Source organism: Hermetia illucens, chromosome 4 (assembly GCF_905115235.1).
Source record: "Hermetia illucens chromosome 4, iHerIll2.2.curated.20191125, whole genome shotgun sequence".
NCBI lineage: Eukaryota > Metazoa > Arthropoda > Insecta > Diptera > Stratiomyidae > Hermetia > Hermetia illucens.
This window is the reverse complement of record NC_051852.1, coordinates 135,420,610-135,442,888: the sequence shown is the minus strand read 5'-3', so window position 1 is coordinate 135,442,888 and position 22,279 is coordinate 135,420,610. Positions and strand designations below refer to the sequence as shown.

The 22,279-nt window shown below is 42.2% G+C and overlaps 1 protein-coding gene across 1 annotated transcript in view; it reads right to left on the bottom strand.

The window, feature by feature from the left end:
* Positions 1-246: 246 nt before the first annotated feature.
* Positions 247-22,279, bottom strand: part of LOC119655069 — a 64,465-nt gene continuing 42,432 nt past the window's right edge. The window contains exon 4 of the mRNA XM_038060765.1: positions 247-808. Within this exon, the coding sequence (XP_037916693.1) occupies positions 599-808 (210 nt within the window). The 3' untranslated portion in view covers positions 247-598. The remainder of the gene's footprint in view (positions 809-22,279) is intronic.

Genomic DNA, 22,279 nt, shown 5'->3' with positions numbered 1-22,279 from the left:
GGATTTTGAGGGAGTTGTACGTCATCAAATTATATGTGTTTCAATTGCCGCAATTTCAGCACTATTTAATTCGTGCTGTTAATTATATATTGGTGTTTTCTGAACAAGCCGGTTTTATCAATAACAATCAACATACGTACATATATCCTTCGAGATAGGGAATTTCAATCATATCCCATCACGTAACCCTATAAATTACACTTCATGTGAACCACTGTATGGAAGACTAAACCAAAACACTGAAAGTATCTTTTGCATATTTTTGAAAACAAGATCGAAATTTATTGAGAACAAAAACATTTCAATAACAACAACAAGAACTAATAACTTAGAGCAACAAAACCTAAATCTATTAATGTAAACAATGGGATGAAAGGAAGAAGGATGTGCATGTTGTAAATGAGTTTTATGTATGAAGGTATGTATGCAGGTGTATGGTAAAAATATTGCACTTTTCCCAAGACTACAAAATGAAGAAACACATATGAGTTAATACTAACGAGCAATGAGTCCTCGGGGCTGAAAATAACCCAAAGGGGCAGATTAAATTCCTAAATTGATAATATAAAGTTACTCGTGTGGAATATGAAAAAGTACTCTAGTGAACACTCTGGTAAGTAACGTCAGCGTGGTAGCCGGTGTCATCCACATGATACTCAACATTCTGCACTCGCCCGTCGGGAAGCAGGATGTGATATTGTCCTCTGGTTACTCCGTCATCGTCACGTTTCTCCGTGTGGCCAAAATCATTTCCCGTGTGGAAGTCACGAATTCTGTACCCGAAATTGTATTTCGATGCGTACTGTAACTGAAAATTGAAAAATAATGGTAAATTCACTGGAGGAGTTTATTTTAAATTGAATATTTTGTTGTTGGAGTGTCGAATAAGGGAAAGTTCTATTTAGAGTCATCTACTATTCACTCCTTTTCCAAACAATGCAGAAATGAACTCTGAATTTAAAATTTTACAAATATACACAGAGTAAGTGCATCCTTTCCAAGTAGGGTTGCCCTTGTGGCGAAGGGTGAGTCAGGTCGGAAAACGCCATACCAAACAAATCTCCGTCGAATGCAGACCATGTTTTTGCCTTCTAACAAGACGTATCCATTCATTTAAATTTGCATGATATGAGCGTCATACTCACGTATAACATTTTATCTTTACGGTTTACGAACATCTGCCGACTGGCAACATATCGAACCTAATCTCACCATTTCGTACTGAGAATGAAACTATTTATTTATAAAGAAAATAATGCAGCCGTCAAATCCTGCCTCACCTGGCCGTATTTGGAACGAAGTCACGTTTTTCCGTGTTCATTTCATGCCGGAAAACTGTCTACATGACAAGAATACTACGCGGGAAATTCAAGAAGTCCCACAACGTAACTATTGCAAGCTCTCCTGGGCCAAGCGTTTCGAGATCCTGGATATATCGTCTATGTAAGCGTCTAGTCTGCAATAAGTGGCCGGCACATCCACATTCCAGCCATTTTAATATATGATTTCCCCTTGCTCCTTTTCTATTTTATTATACTTGCAGCAAATCTCATTCTCATCCTACGTCAGATTTTAATAAAACCCGGATGCGGAACATTTATATCCTGCCCGCTAAATGTCCGTTTTCTAGCGTGATATCGCTCGAAATGGGCTCGGAAAGGAGTGGAAATTGTCGCACGCCATATGTTTGGAAGCATTTGTTTTCACACAATTTCGATGTCCTCGCTCTCTGGCACCCTGACTTTAAGGGGGACGCAAAATAGATGAAAATATGCGTCCATGCTGTGGAGCTTAGCGACCATCCTAGACGAGTAAAGTTTCACTGGAGAATCTCACGTGAACGGGCGTTTTGTAATAATTTATTAATTCGAGCCTGACGCTCCTTAAATATGACATAGTGGAGCATATGTTTATATATGAATGTATGTAGCCTGGCTAGAAGCTAAAGTTCAACAATGCGGATCAAAGCTTAAGTACGCAATTGTACTATTAAAACAACTTTCTGCACTTGAAACCACGTTCAAGGAGCGTTCTTCCGCTATTTAATCAGTCTCCAGAAATGGAATACCATACGACTTCCTTTTTGGCATATTATCAGCTAACAATTATATGTCTTTGATAAGGAACATCCACAAAGGAGAACCTACAACTCGAAAACTCAAATTAAATTTCGATTCCTTCCTCCCAACATTGCGATCCCCTTAACTGTTAGCAACAATAAGGCGCCAACTTTGGAGCAAAGCATTATTTTTAGGAGGAGCCCAGGGTGGCAGATAGACTGGCGCATTATCGCCGATGTTTGCATAGACAAAACGCCAACATAATTTTCAGATGGTTTTTCATTGCTCCAAGCACCCACGTTATCATTTCCCAAGATAAAGTGGTGAAAGTTGCTCTCCAGCAAAATATACGAGTACATGAGGATTCCTTTGAATTTCACAGGACCAACCCGTTCTCGGTTTGATCCAGTCGAATTTAAGACAATTTTTGAATAGAGGAAATTCAATAAAATTCACAAAGAAGGAAAATTGGGTAAATTTTGGAGGAAACTCATCATCTGCTTTGAGGATTATTGGCTTTTCCTTTTCGTGTTTTGCTGTGTTGTGTTTGGATGATAATTTAGAATCCTTTCAAGGAAATATGGAATCCTTGCGCAAACAGTAAAGGAACCTTCAAACAGCCTGGAATATTCTTTGGTGTTTGGAATTTTTATTGAGTCAGAAGCGGTAATGGGGAGGTGTCAGAGTGTATCAAGCAACTCTATTAGGTTCCTCAAAAAGTTAGGCTTCATCAATGAAATAAAATTGTTCCTAGGTAGCAACCAGTGCGTACCGCATATAAATATTAAAACTTGAGATGTATATCTTTATCCATAGATTTCAAGCTGATAGGTGTTGGAACATAATCTAGGAAGAACATTCGAAATCTCAGGGTAATATTTTCTTCAACCAACTCCTCAAAAATGAACTGAAGACACGTAGTATCCACGGCTTTGCGGCATAGGCAACATTCCGTTCTCCTGGTCTGGTGGCATGCTGATGGGAGAACGCATTCGCTCACGTTTTAGCTTCCCTTAGCTTCTTCAATATACTCTTTCCAATTTCCTAATCCCACTCCGACATTTACTTATATTAGAAACTGAATTTTTAAAATAATTTATTCAACTTTCCTTTTCGTTATTTTGTGTACAGGACCCAACACCTTTCCCAAAAACTTTTAAAACCCATTTCCATTTAAATAATGCAATTCTCTCTCTTGCTTCACATAGGCATGCTCATGTTGTATATTATTAAGTGCGTTTCCAACGTTTGTTCCTTATCGGAGTGAATGGGAATTTGTTTTTGCAATAGAACGATCAGAAGTATTGGGAAAAATTCGAGACAGTTGTCTGAGCTATTGTCACCGATGTTGAATTTTAAGTTTAATGAGCGTAATCTGGAACGAATGAGGAGGGTGGAATAGTGATCAGAGAATTGTTCAAGATCGGGTGGTATTTGCAGATTCGAAATGGATTGATACTTGGTCGATGCACATTTGTATATGTTTTCGCAAGAGAAATCATTAAAATTGTGAATCTTGCTGGAGTGCATTGTCCGAATGATTGTTTGGCTTTCCGGGGACATAAATAGAAAACAACTTCTGGGATCTTATTGATATTTATTATTATTATTGTTATTCATTTTCGTTCAAAACCGCAGCACATTCCGGAGCCGGGCTAACAAAAAGGTAAGCAGGTGCGTGTCAATGGAACACTTCGATGGAGCTTCAATTATTGCAAGTGGGTCTTCACTTTTGCCAATTTTTTTATAGGTTTTGGAATAGCTCTCCTCTTTTGTTGCCTATGACCACTATCACCCACTCGCATTTTGTCATTACAGATAGGTAGGGTTTCTCTATAGACAATGGATGATCAGCAAATAAATAAGCCCTATGTAACCTGTGAATTGGGGCTTAAGTATGCGCCCAAAGTCTTCTTTGCTTGTCGCAAGGGGCGACTAAAAGGGATAGAAATTTGTGAGTTAGCAACCTGCAAATTTTGAAACTTTATTGGTACCGAAATGTTAACAACGCCTAACATAGGGACCGAATGGAATGGAATGTGCACACGCTCTTCGACAACGGTAGCCAGGATCCTCAGAATGCTTGCTTTCTCTAACTGACATTCTAGGCCCAAGTGACCTAAGATGGTAGGACTCTGGAGAGTGCTTCCCTCTTTTTTGTGGCAATGTGTAGAAAGCCAAGTGCTAGCAGGTGCGGATCAGGTGGTGGGTTGCTTCTGAGGTCTATCGCAAGGCGCTTTGCCTTGACCAGGGAGCAGTTTTCTGACTGCAGGCGCTAATAAGACGATAAGCGTACACTCAGGACTGTGGTCAATGGGGAGCTTCTTCTTTATTATACAAACTCTAAATACTTTGGGCAACTGCAGTTTGAAGTAAGACCCTTTCCCTGGCGGTCGGGCTAGCCAGGTTTGCTCGTGGCACCAAGATATTTCTTCAAAAAACGATTAAATAGACGATTAAAGGACCGGAAATGGTAACACCAGGCGCATCGTCAGAGGAAGAACTGCTGGCATGCAGCAGTCAAAAGTAGTACAGTTTGTGCTAGTCGTAGCACCAGTGTGCTGCAACTAACAACAGGGACCTCCAAGAGCAAGGCGGTAGACGGACTAGCCGTTTTCAGCTTGCAAACCGCTGCCGTCGAGCTGGGGCAGCGAGTACTAGCCATTTTTACCCTCACACGAAACCGTCAACGTCGGGGGCAGGGAACAGCAAGGAACCTGAGATCCATTGGAATTATGCCCAAAAGCCAGTACGGGAAGACCATACATACTCTGGGCAAGATTGCAAAAAAATAAGGAGGTCAGTACTGTCGACGAGTGGGAAGAAAATACTAAATATCAAGCGATTGTTAAAGAATATTACAACAAACGCCTGGGAAACCAGTAAAAGGCGAAGCCCTCCGCCTTCAAACACAATCGATCTTAAGATGAGGTCGAATAGCAACTCGAGTGGAAGGAGTGTGGAAGGGTTCGGACCCCAAGCAACCTCTGCAAGCAGGTAAGCAGCAACAACCAGCCGACCAGAGAACCAACTGCGAAACCCTTCAGTGACGCGGTCAGGAGTCACTTACGTGCGCACTGATAGATGGTAATTCCACTGACGGCAAACTGGCGTCGAAGGTGGGGACCAGTGTCGAAGTCAGGCGGTCGGAGAAAGTTACCAAGCATCTTTTGAAAGGGAAAACAAGTAGATTCATCCCCTGCTTTGATTCTGCATAGATGGTCCGTAGGATCTATGTCATATCATGGAAGAACCAATCATATAAAGACTTTTTCGATTCATGCGTCGCAAAGATCAGCGACGCCTAAGTGGAGGTACAGGTCCCGGTCATTCCATACCACGAGTTTCCCAGGAAGCCAGTTGCTCATATTTGGTTGCCGAGGATTCGTATGAATAAAGGCAAACTCGTCCAATCCTTATGATTTAAGACCCCGGGATTCAAATGGACGACTGAGAGATTCAGGGACAAGGAACCACAGGCGAACAGCCAAACGTTTCTGCTCGGCATAAATGGAGAGTGCTTGAAGGCCAAACGTTTCTGCTCGGCGTAAATGGAGAGTGCTTGAAGGCGCTAGAAAAGGCGGTCCGGAGTAAGGAACGCAAAGGGGAAAGTGTTCCGTTCCGCAAACCCGGATGACGATCTGAATCAAGTGGACGCCAAAAACGAGAGCTGTTAGAGGAGATGAAGCCGCAAAGAACGTGTTTATCTCTTTGACTTACATAGCTCCCAACCGATCAACACAGCGAAAAAGGGCAACCTTTTGATAGGTTGCGACGCAAGGCACATGCTTTGAGGCAGCTTGGTAATCAACGGAAAAGTAAATCTCTCTTTGATTTTACCATAAACACAAATCTGTCAGTCAATATATCAAACTTCCAGTTTGCCAGCTCGGAGAAGTGTTATGCTTGGGAAGAATTATTTGATATTACTTTACTAACCGACAATGGGACTTTTAGGGTAGAGCTGTATAGCGTCTGCCCAGAGATACTTCTCAGACCAAAGTTGGATAATCAATGTGTGATGCGCGGTGTTTCTAGCGAAAGGGTTTAAGAAAATTAAAACGTAACATAGTCTCCGTCGCTAGTAGTGATTATTTTATTAAGCAAATATTGATATTTTGGGAACAACTTGTTCCCTTCTTCAGTGCACGGATGTAAATAATCACTACTAACGACGGACACAGTTGGACGCTTTTCAGTCAGATTATGCTGTAAAGGTTTGCAACCCTTTCAGAGACCTGAGTAGTATCGACTGGAGGAAGTTTGGTTAAGTTATAAAGAGCGAACTTGACGGTGTTGAAATTGTTAAAATTGGTATGATACACGGACTGGAGTCAAAGGTCGAGGCTTTGGAAAAGGCATTCGAAACCGCCTTCAAACTCTCGTGCCCTGCTAAATAAAACAAGAAAACATTGCCATTTTCACTGTGGTAGTTTGTATGTGTGTGTTTGAGTTGGGGGAGAGGCAAAGTCTCTGAGCACTCAGATCCTAGTACTCGATTGATCTCCCGTCTAACGAAATATCCCGGATGTTAGTGCTTTAGCTGCAACACCCAAAACCTGATGTCTGAATATATGCCCAGCTAGTCAGTTTTGGCCTGTCAGAATGCCCACAATACTTCTGCAGGTGTTCCTGCTTTTCGACGGGATCAACTTTGCAGTATGTTTGTTTGGTTCTGACAGGAAAAGTGTGGTGTATTAAGCTTGTTCCCAGTTTTTGATAGCAACATTAGCCAATGCTATTTACACCCCAATTACTGATTCCAGTCCCGGCATGGGGGAAATTGAACCCTATTTTGCTAAGGTACTGCGGTAGAATGAAAATCTGTCCATCCTTAGAAAGCTGATAGGCAGCCATACAAGGACTGGCTGAAGAAGCAAAACTCGGTCAGTAAGATTCCTGTTTAGATTGGAAAGCGCTAGCGAATCTGTGTAATTCGAGAGATTCTATGCAAGAAATATAAGGAGCCCATACTTTCTTAGAAAATGGAAGGGCTACTGGACGGAACCTTCTGGTAAAACCCTGCAGCTGCTGATTTAGACTTCTTCCCCGCTATCAGGGAGGACGGTGAGTCAGAGCCTTGCTTGGAATCGGTAATCACGGTGGATAAAATAGGCTGCATTGTAAACAGCTTCGTCGCACAAAACTTTTCAGGCCCAGATAGCATAATGTCAGTCAGGTTGTGCCGTGACTTATCGGGATTTATCAGAGCTGTATCTTTCTGGGACAAGTACCACAGCAAAATGTGGGCGCGGTTTTCGCACCAAAAGGACCTTCGATCAATCAGTCTTACCTTTTTCGTATTGGAAACCCTAGAGTCTTGGACATCAGCTTAAGGATGATTGTGAAGAGAACCAAGAACCCTTCTCCAAGTACCAGCACGCCCACCTCTAAGGCAAATCCACACCTCCAGGCTACGGACACTACGTGAACCATTCTTTGGGGACCTCAGAAAGATCTCTAGCTGCAGGGCAGGATATCAGCTTTCTTTCATAAAAGCTACGTGTTGGCTTTGAATATTGAGCCGGCTGGACTCTGGTCCTTGTTTTTATTACAGCAGACATCGTGTTAATTTAACTTCTGTGAGCGGCCACCAGTGGCCGCCCTAGTTAACAACCCTAAAGTGGAAAACATCACAAAATGTATGTAAACTATAGTATGCTCCTGAAAAATTCAAAGCAGAAGCTAAGCCTGACAAGAGGATGACGAATGTTTTTCAGTAGCCCACACAGTCCTTTCTGGAAGAATATATCAAGTGCTTTGATAAGTTTTCGAAGGGTAGGATCTCACTACGATGAAGCTGAAAGACCAATTACTTGACATAGGCTATAAGAAAAGAAAAGTTACTTGTGAAACTGTATTTTTCAGCTTAGATCTCTTAACGTGTCTTCGCTTTTTGAAAAGTGCTAGTGCTAGCGACCCCCGACATTAATGTTTTCTTACATATCATTCCACAGTATTTAGTGACTTTTTGGAAGCTTTTCCCAAATATCCATTACGTTCAAGTGTTACAAATAAGTAAACAAGTGAAATTCCAACAAAAAAACCGAAAAAATGTAACAAAATGTTATGGAACAACTTTTTTCCTCTAAAATCAATAAATTTGTTCTTTATTTTTGGTACTTTATCAACGTTTAATTCAACGTTGAGAACGTACGTGCGAATAGAGCACAGAAGGTTGTGACATTGTTGAACAATGCATGTCCTGAAAATTTATCATCCTTTTGGATCCTTGGAGCGTGTAGGTTATTAAAAAATGCCTTGACATCGTCGCTACGCCATTCTTTTAACTCAACAACGATACTCTGCACTCTCGCCTGTAAGTTATAGGCAATGACTTATGAACTTCCTTTGTATTTCCGTCTTTATTTTATTTTTAAGCTCACCTGGTTTACAACACGTTCCGAATCCATTAATATTAAATTCGACGTCTTGATATGGCGTAAATTTTCATTTTTATGAAAGAAAAACAAAACAATGGCAAGGAAAGGAGAAAATTGAGTTGATTATGGTGTCTGGTGTATGTAAACCAAACTTGGTTAAAAGGGAAATCTCAAGCACTGCACAGCACTGAAACTTCCTTTAAAAATGTTAGTAAAAGATAAAGAGCAGTTAACGCGACATATAACTTAATGATGAGATATATCGACAATTGCTCGCCAAATATATTATTTAAATGGTAAACTGCGATGTTGGGAATTTCTTCAAGGAGCATCGTGGTACGCCTGGAGGTAGCAGATGTGATGCCGTGCTCTCTCATTTTGTAGTTCGGCTTAATCTAATGGTGCGAAGCTTTGGTATGGTGCCTAATTTCTTGCGGTATTGACTGCTCAATGCCGGTGGTTCCGTTAGAATTGACGAATGTCACCCTCTCTTCTTGGTTTCCCCCACATAATTTCTGGCTTGAGTGTTTGTACTTGAAGTATTTGGCGGACTACCGGGATTATTCTATGGGTATGTAGAGAGAAAATAAATGGCACCCTCCTTCAAAAGAACGTTAGGCCACGGCTTTAAGGTGATCCTTAATTATTTGTACATCTTTCTCAGTCTTCCGCCGAATCGAATTCAATGTAGCATTCAGTCCCTTATTCTACTTTATATCTCTCTTGTCCCTCCTCCTTTTCTGGGTAAAATGTATATTGTTTTCATTTGCAGGTCTTCAGATCGCTGTAAGGCAATATGCTCTGCTCATTTGGGAGTTGGTTCATCTGGTGGAAAATGAAGCAGCATAGTCATCATCATCGATGGGATGGCAGCTCAAATCAAGCCTTTCAAAACATATTGCCTTAGAAAATCTTCGCCCCCTGCCCGCGTTCTCCAGTTGCCAAATCCTAACAGGGTCCGGATTTAGTCGTATATCGTGCTCTCCCATCTTTTTGGTGGTTTTCATTTCCTCCCTTTTTAGCATGCACTTGGCATTCAAACGCCGCCCATGTGATCCACATGACGTGTCCCCTACAGCTTGTAAAGTTTCCTCCCCTCTCCCAAGCGTTCCCAATGATCTTCTCATCTATTTGAAAATCTCCGCTCTTCAGCTTTCTTCGTCGGCGATAAACTTCCCAATCAGCATCATTCGGCGAAAGCTACATCATTTGAGGCGGTCAAAAGGCACAGGTCACTGTGATACTGCTCCACTCATTAGCGATGAAGAGGCGTTCCACAACAGGAATTCTTTGTGATCGAGATATCAACGAAAATTTCAAACCTGAAATTTATCCCAGTGTCATCCGCCCTGTCGCCCTCCATGGTTCTGATTGTTGTCTGACTATAAAAGACAACGAACGGCCCCCTTGTAGGAGTGAAAACAAATATATTGCGTTGGACAAACGGAATAATACACCACGATCAATATCAGAAATGAGGATATCAGATCGTAGAGAAGTTGTGAGGAAGGCGTCTTCAGTGCTGTGGACCTGTAATACGCGCTAATGGAAAGTGATTTGGTCGGAGCATCGGGAATGACCAAACGGTCGGCGAAAACAACATTGGTGTGATGCTCTATATGGTAATTTGAAAGTCTCTCAACTCCATCCATATCTGGCACATGACCGAGCAAAATCGTGCAATTGATATATACGACAGATGGGGCATTGATTGTTTGATTGATTGATTGATTTAAATTCGACGTCTGATCCTATAAGGGGTCATGCTTTTTCTATTCTTAAACGGCTCGTCTCTGACGACTGGCAATTTATCCTCTGAATCGTCCCATCATGATTTTAGAGGCGCTTCCGCGCAGAACTAAAACATTCCCTTTCGCTCCGCTGGATTGCGGGCGTGAGACTTGGTGGCAGGCAAATTGAAAGTTGGCTAGATAACTATTGCACGAGCAGTTCAGTTTTCTACCGAGGAATGTGCCTCTCCTAGGCATGGGCGCATCACATGATTTTGCCATGCATTGTGTCATATTGAGAACTTTTTCCGTAGAGGCGCCTATTTGAATAGCTTAGTCTTATTATTCCATGGCTTTTGTAGACCAGCCTGAAACCTACAGTTCAAAGAAGATTGCCTGGTAAACGCCGGCAAAGGACAGGTCTACGATTGGGGAGAACGCCTTTTCCAAAGGTGTTTACACCACCTTCGTTGACCATAACTATATCCAACTCCGCAAATCTGATAGACTGCGCTCATTTGAATTTGTTTCTCTGTTACCTCAATTACGGGCCAAGCATTGAAGTCACCGGCAATTACCTTTGAATTCCCTACCTTGCATCAAGGACAAGGTTGTCAAGCATTTTCTCAGACAGTGTCAGATGTGGTGAAACCTAGAAACTGAGCACATATACTGTCTTCCTGATTCGCAGTACATTTGATGGCTGCATGCCGATGTCACATAGCCCACCTGTCGAATCTATGATTTATACGCTACCGTGACAGTTTTTATAAGGTTTGCTTATGATCGCAATTTTCATTTCGGAGTGGTTGATGGTCCGCTGGTCCGCAATAATTGAGGTTCACTTAAATAAACCCATTTTCTCTTTTCAGTCAGCACTATCATCAATTTGGGACATTTACCACTTCCAATAACATGCCACCTACCCTTTCCCTGCTTTTCTTTGCACAATATGCATTTGTTCCCCATTGCACTACCTGGCAATATGTCTCCTCTTCAAATATATTCAACTTCCATCAGACCGATCAATTCCCCAATATATGGCTTCGCGAAGTGCTCAAACCTGCGGCATTTAAAGCACGTCTTTCGTGGAACCTGTTCTTAAAAACGACCGACTACCCATTCAATACGAACTTTTCCAGCCATCAGTAACTTCTGTGCTGCCTCCAGTGGTAATCGTATTGTAACTGTTTGAGTATCGCCACATGCGTTTTTCATAGTCAGGAAGGATCTCTCTTCAATATTCTCCAGCTTGAATTGTTCTTTCAAGACAGTACCGATTTTCCCTTTCGATGTCACATCAACATCCTTACACTACTATTATATAGATCTCATGTTTTTGGACACGCACTGTGGTATTCTCCTAAAGTTAGCATTTAACTTGAGCGCGAAAGCCGTCAGTTTTGCCCACGCAAGATCTGTTGCGCTTGAACAAGAGAGGTCGAGATCAACTTTGACCTTTTTGAATATATCCACGTAGGACAAATTGCCCTTGCCGGAGATAAAAGTTACTGGGCGAATTCACACTTTTACTTTTCTTTTCACTGTAACTTTGATCCATCTTTGGCTTTTGTTCCCCTTGGGTTTGTGCGTTCCTCCCTTCTGAACTTTTAGTTCCGCTTCTCGGAACTGCCTGTATACCCTTTTCCTTTTCCTCTTCACTCGATAGCATTCCCCCCTAGCAGTCATTCCTTGCTTCTACTGGAAGGTAGCGAATGACACTCACTTCAGCATATGCCAATCTCTGGGTTATCATACTCCTTAATTAAAGTGTCATCGATATCATGCTCTTAACCGGCATCACGAAGTATTCGGAACGGCGCACAATCAAAAGCTCCTTTAATGTCCACAAATATCCCCACCGCGTACTTCCCTTTTCACTGTTTCTTCCTCCAAAGAATGAAGAGCAGATTCACAGGACTTTGCACGTTGGTAAGTATATTAATCTTCATTTAGTGGATACTAACTTAGCGCCTCCTCATGAAAGTGGAAGACTCATTGCATACAGCACCGGCCAGTTTGTAATCAACTCTAACAGCTTTGAAGTGCAAATTGTTAGGTTAATTACTTTCCTTCTTCCTGATCCTATGAACGTAGGGGTCCACCCTGCATTTGTAGTCATGAGTCCAACTGAAGTGTTGAAATTAAATAGGATGGCATTTGGTACTCCCCCAACAAATATGTTGAGCGTTCGAATCGTACCCTATTAAGAGTTCGGCACCACTTCATTCTTCATACGCTACCGCTAGTCGTAGGCGAAGGACACAAAAAACCATATGGCAAGTAAGCAGAGACAACCAAGACACCCTTTTGGTCCAGTTCGAATGCCCCCCTCCTTGTTTGCCAGATTTGACTTTCCTAGCACCCAAAAGCTTTACTCCAGTGTGCGAAATCAATGCCCGGGTTCTCTTCACCCGGCATGCGAATGATGTCCCTTGACTTGTCCCTTCTAGGGAAACAATCGAACACCGACATATTCTGTTCTGCACAGCTTAGTATTCACAATGATAAATTTGGGCTGGTCGCCAGAACTCAAAGCAGGGAATACCTGTTTGGAACCACTTCAAGGCAGCTTTATCAGTGCAATACAAATGGAGAAGCTCATCGCGAAATCCTTGATTCACAGAAACCCTCCCGAAGGACGCTAAACTGCCCCTTTGATATTTTGCCACCCTAGGTGGAAACTCCTTTCTTTACACCTCCATATCCTGTTATTATAGGAGGCACGAACTTCGTTGAGATCTCTTCCGCTGATTTAATCACCTCCCTGCACGCCAATCCTAGTACTCGCACTAAAGCTTTTTCCTCCACAGATGTGTTGGTCTTACGCTGTTTGCGCGCATTACTGCTGACCAAAGAGTCAGATTGTCCTCACCTGTCCGGGTGCTTCACTCCATTTTCACATATTAGCGCTAAATCAGTAGCGAGTACAATGGGCCAACGCGGCCTGAGTGCTCAGAAGCTGTAGCTTCTCCCCCACCATACACACACGCTAAATCAGTAGCTTCCACGCCACCAGCTCTGTTTTCTTCCGCTTTTTCTGGTAAGGGTGAACGAGAAGGTTCTGACGGAGAGGATTCAGCCTAAATTTCTTCCTCGTTAATGAATTAAGCTTCCTTCTCTCGAGCCTTCTTCTTCCGCTAACGGCTAAAATCAGGAGTAGTGCTCCAAGCGGGCCGATTGTTGCCGGATTTCCAGTTTACCCAAGGTGAGAGCTGCTGTACTTTCCTTTCTGGCTGCCTGAGCCTTAGGCACTAAATGCAAGCTTTCTATTGGGTTCAGATTTCTCCATAGCGGAACATGAATTTGGTGAGGCCTCCAAAATCAGCGCCGGTAGCTTCTTACTACTTGGAGAGTTCAAATTCAAAGCTTCTAATTCATTTTCCATAAACTACTACAGGCCCCCTAACGATGAGAAGGTGATGTCTAAGGGAAGCTATCGGCAGGTTTTCCATAGTTGCCGATAAGGTGCTCTCTTACTTCAACATCTACTTCACTGTATTGTAACATGGAGAGATGTCCTTTTATTGATCTCCTATCAAAAGGTAACACCTTTATTATTAATAAACAAAATCCCTATTTTGAGCCAATCCCGCCGCGTAGTTTCATCAGTCCAAGCTGTGTTTAACAGCTCATGAAACTTGGTCGCATCCCCATATTCCTGGCTTTTAGTAGCTCCATAGGTATTCCGCGCTTGCTGTTTCTGAGCGTTTCACATATTTTAAGTGCAGCCTTGACTTCTTTAAGAATGGGTGATGAGACAGGTACCCGTGTAACTTCTGCTCATTTTATGTCAAGAGATTGTGTCGTGACATTGGGTAGCTCCTCCAAATATTGGGGCCGTCGCTTTTTAATTTGCTCCATGTGTACAATAAGCTGACATTGATCGTCACCCTGCTCATTCCATTTGTATCAAATTTATTTGATGATTGTGTTCTCCAATTAACTCCAATGGTATCGACGTTTTGGTATGAGTCTCGCGTATGCAGGACTCATTCTTTCGTTTTCATTTCTTCGTTCTGGAGCTTTTTAATATCAAACTTGTTAACTGAAGTGAGCTACTGCCTCCCATTATTTATTATCCACCATCGATATATTACTATGAAGAGACAGCGATCGCTATCGTAATTTGTTGCGGTATGAACACATGTCAAGGATGTTAGGTTCAGCTCATTTCTTAATGAGGACACAATCAACCTGGCGCCTGGAGTATGGCTATTGTAAGGTACATTTTTACGAATGACCAAATACAATATTTACCTTGGTATTTGCTAATGGCGAGGGTCCTTTACTATATATTCTTAAAATAAATAAATCTATTTTAGGTCCCGTGAGCAAAGACTAAGCAAACTCCAAAACTACACCACTCATTCGTCAAATACCACTTTTCACAAAAATTCTCAATATCACTTTCGAAGCAAAGTTAACAAATTTCTATCTTCATATGCTAGTATATTTTATATACATGCAGAGAAGCATCCTTTCCATCCTTCTTACATCCTTTCTCAAAGTGTAAAAATGTCCCTAGATATGCAAAAGCATGCATGCCATCGATTCAATCCTAAGAACATTAGGAAGGGAGCTTGCAAACAAACGCCGGATTCTTCATAGATAGATCGACAAATGCCATAAACGCTTCAACTTTGTCAAACATTCTCTGTGAACGTCCTGAGCACTTCCCTTCGCTTTTTCACCATATTTCTAGTTATGTACGTTTGTGTTTATCCTTTGATGTCGTTACTTCGGAACGACAGAGCTTGGCTGCCACTCAGGATTCCACGTGCACTCAATAAAATATAAATTTCACGAAGTTACAATGTAGCCACAAAAGACGTTGCAGAACTACATCTTCAAGAAGAATAATGTCAAGATTTTTACTTTCTTTGCATACTTTGTTCCGTACAGTATTCGGTAATCAAATTTGGACACGAATCTATGTTGGAGAGAAAGGGATGTGACTGCAGCAATGTACTGCAGCCTTACTTGTTTTATTGTAAGAATACGTGTGTAAAAGTAATGCCGTATTACTCACTTCTTGCTTATCTTAGGTACTTAAACTTTTCACAAATTGTAGTCCTTGTTTTGAGTATGAAATGATTTTCCTTCTAATCCTTCTTCGGAAACTATTCTTCTCTAGAGTCCCTTTTTTCTGAGAAGATCCATATCCCTCTGTCAAAATTTCTCAATTACTTCCCATCAAATGCATGCAGCGATTCAGTACCTGTCTCGAAGGTGTAGGCATATCATTTCCAACAACAAGTCTAGTGGAAGCGAAAAATACCCAAAAAAATTAATAAAGAAAAATTAGTACTGTTCTATACCCCACAAAGGGGTGACCGCGTATTGCTCCTGATTCGAACTTACTTTAAGGTCGGTTGAGTTACACAGAGACCGACGTTCGAAACTGAAGCTCTAACGTTTATCTTGACCGGAATTCGAGAAATAAAAATCAAAATCCATACATTACAAGTTCGTAAGCTAACACACAGATGGCGCTATTGGATATTAAATCCATATGATTTTTAGTTAACCCTAACCTTCAAAAGACACGTGTAAAAATTTGACAGATGTCAAACTATTAGTTCGTGGGATATAGCATGTCGAGAGAAGCATCTGCGGCTAGTTTGAAAAAAATGGATAAAAAAGAATTTCGTGTGTTAATTAAACATTGCACTAAGAAAATCATCCGTACTTAACGAGGTGAAATGAGTACCGAAAACAATGCATACAGTGAATGTCCCAAAGAGTCTGCTACCGACGAAAACATTAAAAAAGTCCACAAAATAATTTTGGAGGACCGCAAAGTGATGTTGATCGAGGTAGCTGAGGCTCCAAAGATATTATAGAGGCGTGTTGGATATATCGTGCATGAATATTTGGATATGCGAAAGCTCTGTCCAAGGCCGCCTCGCGAGCTCACGATCGACCAAAAACAACAACGAGCTGATGATTCTGAACAATGTTTGAAGCTTTTTCGCCATAAAATACCTGAATTTGTACATCGATATGTCATGGTGGACGAAACATGACTCCATTATTTCGCACCATTTGAATGGAATGCCCATGTTGAACTGACTCCAAAGCGTGCAAAGACGCAGCAGTCGACTGGAAAGGCTAAGGTTTTAATATTTTGGGATACGCATGGTGTAATATTCATCAATGAAAACAATGGTAAAATTGCATGAATTAGACTTCGAATTGCTTCCGTATCCATCGCATTCTCTAAATCTGGCCCCCAGCGACTGTTTCCTTTTCTCAGACTTCGAGAAAATACTCGCTGGAAAGGATTTAGCGCCGATGAAGAAGTAATCATCGAAACTGAGGCCTATTTTGAGGCTAAAGACAAATCGTATTCTAAAAGTGGTATCGAAAAATTGTATGGCCGCTATAATCGTCGTGTCGTTTTTCTATGTTTCAACTGTTTTGCTATCAAAAGAAGATTCGACCGTTGGTCATGTGCACCCATCTCATTTTCATTAATTTGGGAGTGTAGTGGGCATCCACCCAAGGGATCGTCTGTGATCTCCTCTAGGCCTTCTTTAATTGACTTATGACATCGTTCAGCGAGCCACAGCGTAATGGAATTGACAGGAAGTTATGTCCTGGCTCTCGTGCAGTTCAGAGATTCGTGTGCCAAAGCTAACAACCCTTCCATCTAGACCAGCTGATGACCACGTGCTACCGAGTATCATCGCTTTAAGGAAAGGTTGGTTATTTTACTTAGGTTGGCATCCATCAAAGAAAACAAATATCATGACTTTGTTTTTCGATTGAGGAAAGTCTGAGTTAGCATGCAGTTGATAGTAAATTAGGGAAAGCCTGTTCCCCACTTTTTTTGAATCAAGAACCGCTTGTTTTGGACAAAATTCCCAGTTTCCAAAAGAAGTGGTGGTGAAAAGTGGATGCCAGGATTTTTCGCTAATCGCAAACACGACATGAGGACGAATTATGTACCTGCATTGGACGAAAACCACCTGGTGCGCTTTGAATCGTATCGTATTACCTGTGTTTGCTTGCCATTGACTGAGGGGTTGACAGTGAGGTAGGATACTTAGTGGTCACGGAAATATTCAATACCTCTGCATTAGTTCCTATGAGCAATACCACTAAACAGAGGCAGCCAAGAAGGTGAGTGTAATTTTCTCAATCCCATCTCTTGCGCCATTTTCCTAAATTCAGGTGCCTTATCCTGTTTATATTCAGAGTCAGAAATGCAAATGTTGTGTTTACACGAAACCTTAAAAAGAGCCCCCGAGGAACAGCCGAAACCTACCCCCCCAAACCTACCAAAACGGAGCGGAGGCAAGACCAATTTTTCATACTAGCAGATTTTGAAAAAAAAACAAAAATCAGCCTAATCTAAAATATCCTAGGCGGAATCGTGAGTAGGATCGAAAAGGCCCAGAAAGTTGACCTTATATTCGGTTTTCACAGTCAAGTTGGCAGAGTTCGTGCCAGAAAACGTGAAATCTATTTTCAACGCAAGAATTTCGATAAAATGACGTGCATATGGCAAAGACAATTTAATTTGGAGGAAGTTTAACAAAAATCTGTATGAGTTTGAGGGAAGATTATTATGATACTCAAACAATTGTGGCGACTGTCAGTGGAGGCTGTGCAAAAGCTATCAGACATACGTTACATATTTGTAGCAATTCACACAAACTGAGTGCGTCTTACAAAAGGATAATCCCAAGGGCTGATAATACAGACTCATTGACACCTAGCAGATTAGATAACGAACTTTTGCAAAGACAACTCTATCTCTCCTAGTAATGAAAACTTTGGTGAGAAAACCAGAACGGACATTGCACAAGCAGATGGAGTTTGGTAAAGCATGGTCAAGGGAGAATTAGCTAAAGAGCTAACTCCGCATCATGATGTAACATCTCAAGATGGTTTTATGGGACGCGGCTGAAATTGGGTTCTCACACGTCGTGCACGTTCCTTCTTGGAGACCTCTGCCCGAGGACAAAAGGCTTTAGCCGGGACATGGAGAGAAGTACTACTGGTGGTTGCAAGCACTTCAGGGAAGCATCAATGTTAACCAAGACGTGTGCAGGCGTCCAGTTCCTTGGGGGTGTTAGCCTTCATCGCAGACAGTCGGGATGACGAAATTGATTTTAACTTGGGCACGGTGTCTCGGAGCAAACGCAAAAGCCCACTAGGGGAAAGGGCTGGCCTGGTATTGAGCACAGGGTCGCTGACGAGTCTCAAATTCTCCCCGTATACTAACTCGACGGAGCTGGCGGCAAACTCCTCCCGATGAGCTGTCCATAGCCCAAGTAAAACGAAATGCAGAACTTCCGATCACGAAGAGTCATCATGTGCTATTATAGCGGGCTTCGGAATCCTATGCCAGCGTTCCAGCATCCCATTGGGTTACGGGCGGGACGCAGCCGTCCGATGTCGTTTGAAGTTTAGAAGCGTGCCTAACTACAAGAACAGGGTAATCTCGAACTGCATTCCCTAGTCATTAATAACTTCGATTAGAACTCCAAAGCATGGGATCCATTCACGACAAAAGGTCCTCGGCGCATAATTGTGCGGAAATGTCGGCCAGAGGTATTGATTCAGGCTACCAAGTGAACTTATTGATGATTTTAAGACAATACTTGAAGCCAAGCGAAATGGATCGTATGAAAACACTTTGTAGACCCAGCGAATGAGCCTACTTCTTCCTGTACATGCTTGATGACTTTACACTTCCCGTAATGCACTGCCTGGCCCAGGAGTTAACATCCTTATTCATTGATGACCAGTAATATTTGCTCGTGACTAGCCGATTCGTTGTGTGAATGCCTGGATGTGCAAGATCGTGTACTGCATGGAGGTTGAGCCGAAGAGGGGAAACTCTCGAAATTTGTGTTTGGAGTTCTTCCTGAGGCTCTGAAGCACTGCGTCATCCTACTGTGCCTCGGCGATTACCGAAAAATCGAGCGTGGCAGGAATTTTAATCTCTGAAATGTGTGACAAAGCATCAGTAAGTACATTGTCTTTGCCGGACACGTTTTGGATTTCCGAAGTAAATTGGCTTATGAAGTTTAGGTCCCGGAGTTGGCGAGGAGACGCTTTTTCAGGCTTCCGCTTAAAAACGAAAGTAAGAGGCTTATGCTCCCTGAACGCTGTGAACGGACTGCTTTCTAGGGAGTATCGAAAGTATTTTATCACAATGTATGCGGTTAATAGCTCACCGTCGTAGGTGCTGAAGTTCTGTTGAGCTGTATTCAATTTCTTACGAAAGAAGCTCAATGGCTACCAGATTTGGTTCACCTTTTGGTTAAGGGCAGCACCTACGCCATATCTGAGGCATCGACGAAAACGGCTAGGGGTGCATCTAATTGAGAGAATGCCAGAAGTGTAGCATCCTTCAGCTGCAGTTTGGCTAACTCAAATGTCTGGACGGTCTCTGTAGACCACGCAATCACGCGCGAGTCTTTGGTCTTGGGTCCAGACAAGTAGTCATTGAGGATCGCTTGATGTTGATTGATTTTGGTAAACAACGACGATAGAAGTTTAACATGCACAAAAGCCTTCGCAGATCCTTGACCGTTTTTAAGTTGTGGGAAGTATATGGCATGAAACTTGTCTGTATCCGGTTGGCTTCCCTCATCATGTAGCCTAAAAACTTCTTCTGCTGTTGAAGGAATTTGCACTTTTCAACGTTAACCAGAAGACCGGCCTTAAAGAAGCGTTGAAAAATGCATTCGAGAGGTTCCAAATCACCAGACTCCGAAGAAGAGGCCACCAAAACACCATCCAAATACACGAAACAAAAGTTAAGGTTTCGCAGGACGTATGAACTAGAAGAGTCTGAAAGGTGTGTATGTTGCGGTTTTCGGAATACTTTCTGGAGCTACAGAGATTTGATGGTCCGAGGTGGTAAAAACACGACAGTTAGCGAGGTTGTGCGCAAAGTCATGGATGAGTGGTGTGGGATAGTGGTCTGGAACGGTCGGAGCACTCAGACGTCTGTAATCGCCACATGGTCTGCATTCACCGGAACCATGTGCAGTGGAGAAGACCAACAACTATTTGATGGTCTGCAAATACCATGCTTTAAAAGTGTGTCGAATTCTCTCTTAGCAACAGCGAGCTTCTGGGGTGATAATGGATGCACCTTTGAGAAGATATGAGAACCAGTAGTGCGGATGTTGAGTTGTGCATCATGCTTAGCTAGCTGCGAGAAATTAGTTTCGGTACTTAGGATCCCGCAGATCCTAAACAACAACCTAGCTTTAGCCTTAGTCTAGCTTAGACTACAACGACTGGCGTTTTAAGTCCAATATAACTCGCAACCTTCTCGTTTTTTTGCGATGATAAAAGGGAACGTCTTTCCACCTGTTGGCACTTTCGGTCACGCTGCTCCCAGAGCAGAGGTGAGGCAGCGTCTGATGAGTTGCCTCTGCCCTGGACGAAACTGTCAGTCATTTTTGATTTTTTCAATTTTTAATGCTTGCGAGGATTGGCTGCTTCTTCAAAAATAATTGAAAGGCTGACAGTAGAGCAGATGGTAAGTTTTCCTAAAGACCTGAGCCAAGTTACGGAATCTATAAGAGACCAATTCTGCAGATCCACTAGCAATCCATAGTGGCTTAGAAAACCTGCGCCTAATATGGGACTACTGATGTCCGCTACAACAAAACACCATGAACCTATAGCCGTAAGTGCATATGGTTAAGGTATTGGTCGCCGTTAGTTTAAGTTGTTACAGAATCAATTTGTGATTCCGCGATAGCGGGAGAACTGAGACATCTACGTCTGTGTCGACCAGGTAATGGCACTCGCTCAAGGGATCGTATATTGTTATGCAGCGAAGAGTTGGGTTCTGGGTAGCCGCCGCTGTAACTCCAAACATAACCTCGCGGCTGCCAATCTCCTGTCTACCGGTAGGTGGGTGACTTTCCAGGAGTGGTGAGTTTCGCTAACCTAGTGTGGAGCTCGGGCGAATTTCTGCTAAAAGACTCCACACTACAGCACCTCCAGAATTGTGTCGATTTTAAAAAGGCTATATTTTCCACACAATCTTTCAAACCACGGATTCATCCCCTTTACGTACCTGCACCGCTATCTTCGATACTAAAACTATTATCAAATACTGTATCAGCAGAAAAAAACTGATGACATCTGTACCAAACCGAAATAAATATAAGAAGGACTCAATTGGTTTTGGCCACAGTGAAGTCCTTGACTAAGAAAGTCAACTAAGAACAAGAAACGGATGGAGTAGAAACCATAAAAGCACAAGCAGATCGAATCCACTTAAAAGTACGCTGGGAATTTATTCCTCCGTTACCTTCGGAATTCAATTACTTGCTCGTTTTCATGTATCAGTGAATGCCAAGAGGAAAAAGAAAACCTTGTAATGAGTTTAGCGGAAATCAATATAATTCCACGTAGAAGGAAAAATTCTGAGATCCAAGAGCAGTAGTGAACGGAACTCTTGTGACATTGCCGCTCTGCTATCAATGTAAAATCCTGTCGTTTGCGGACTTATCCCTTGCGTTTGTCACTAGTTTTGATGCCTCGGTAAACAAACTATATCTCAAATTCAAGGTACAGTCTTCGTTTACGTCTTCTTTCTGGGTATAGTTCGTATACCACTGGTTTTAGCTCCCAAGGAAGCTAGACATCGTCAACTATCTTATCCGATAATCTTCGGAAATACTTTAAGCAGGATATACTTTATATATAAGATCTGAAAGCAGAAAGTGTATTTGCACAAATATATATATATTGAAAACTGTCTGTTCCAGAGAAGAGTTTAAAACTAGTTTAGTGCTGATTGATTCCTGGGAATACCATGAACGAGTAGGGTTTGATGGGATGATATGTAGCTACATAGGCAGGACGTTTATTAATTTAGACGAGGGGCAAGGATGAACACAAAATGAGTCCACTTTGCAATTGGATATTTGGTTCTATTTCTTCATAAGAGCCTGTTATAGCCGCCTAAAGATTATTCGTTCTGGATTCCGACTAAACCAACGACCTGACTCGTTATCCGGCATAGAATACCCTCTATCGAGTTGCCATGAGGATCGACGGAAAATGTGACGGCAGATTTGATAAGAGCGCAACAATAGATGCCCACTCCAAGTGCAAT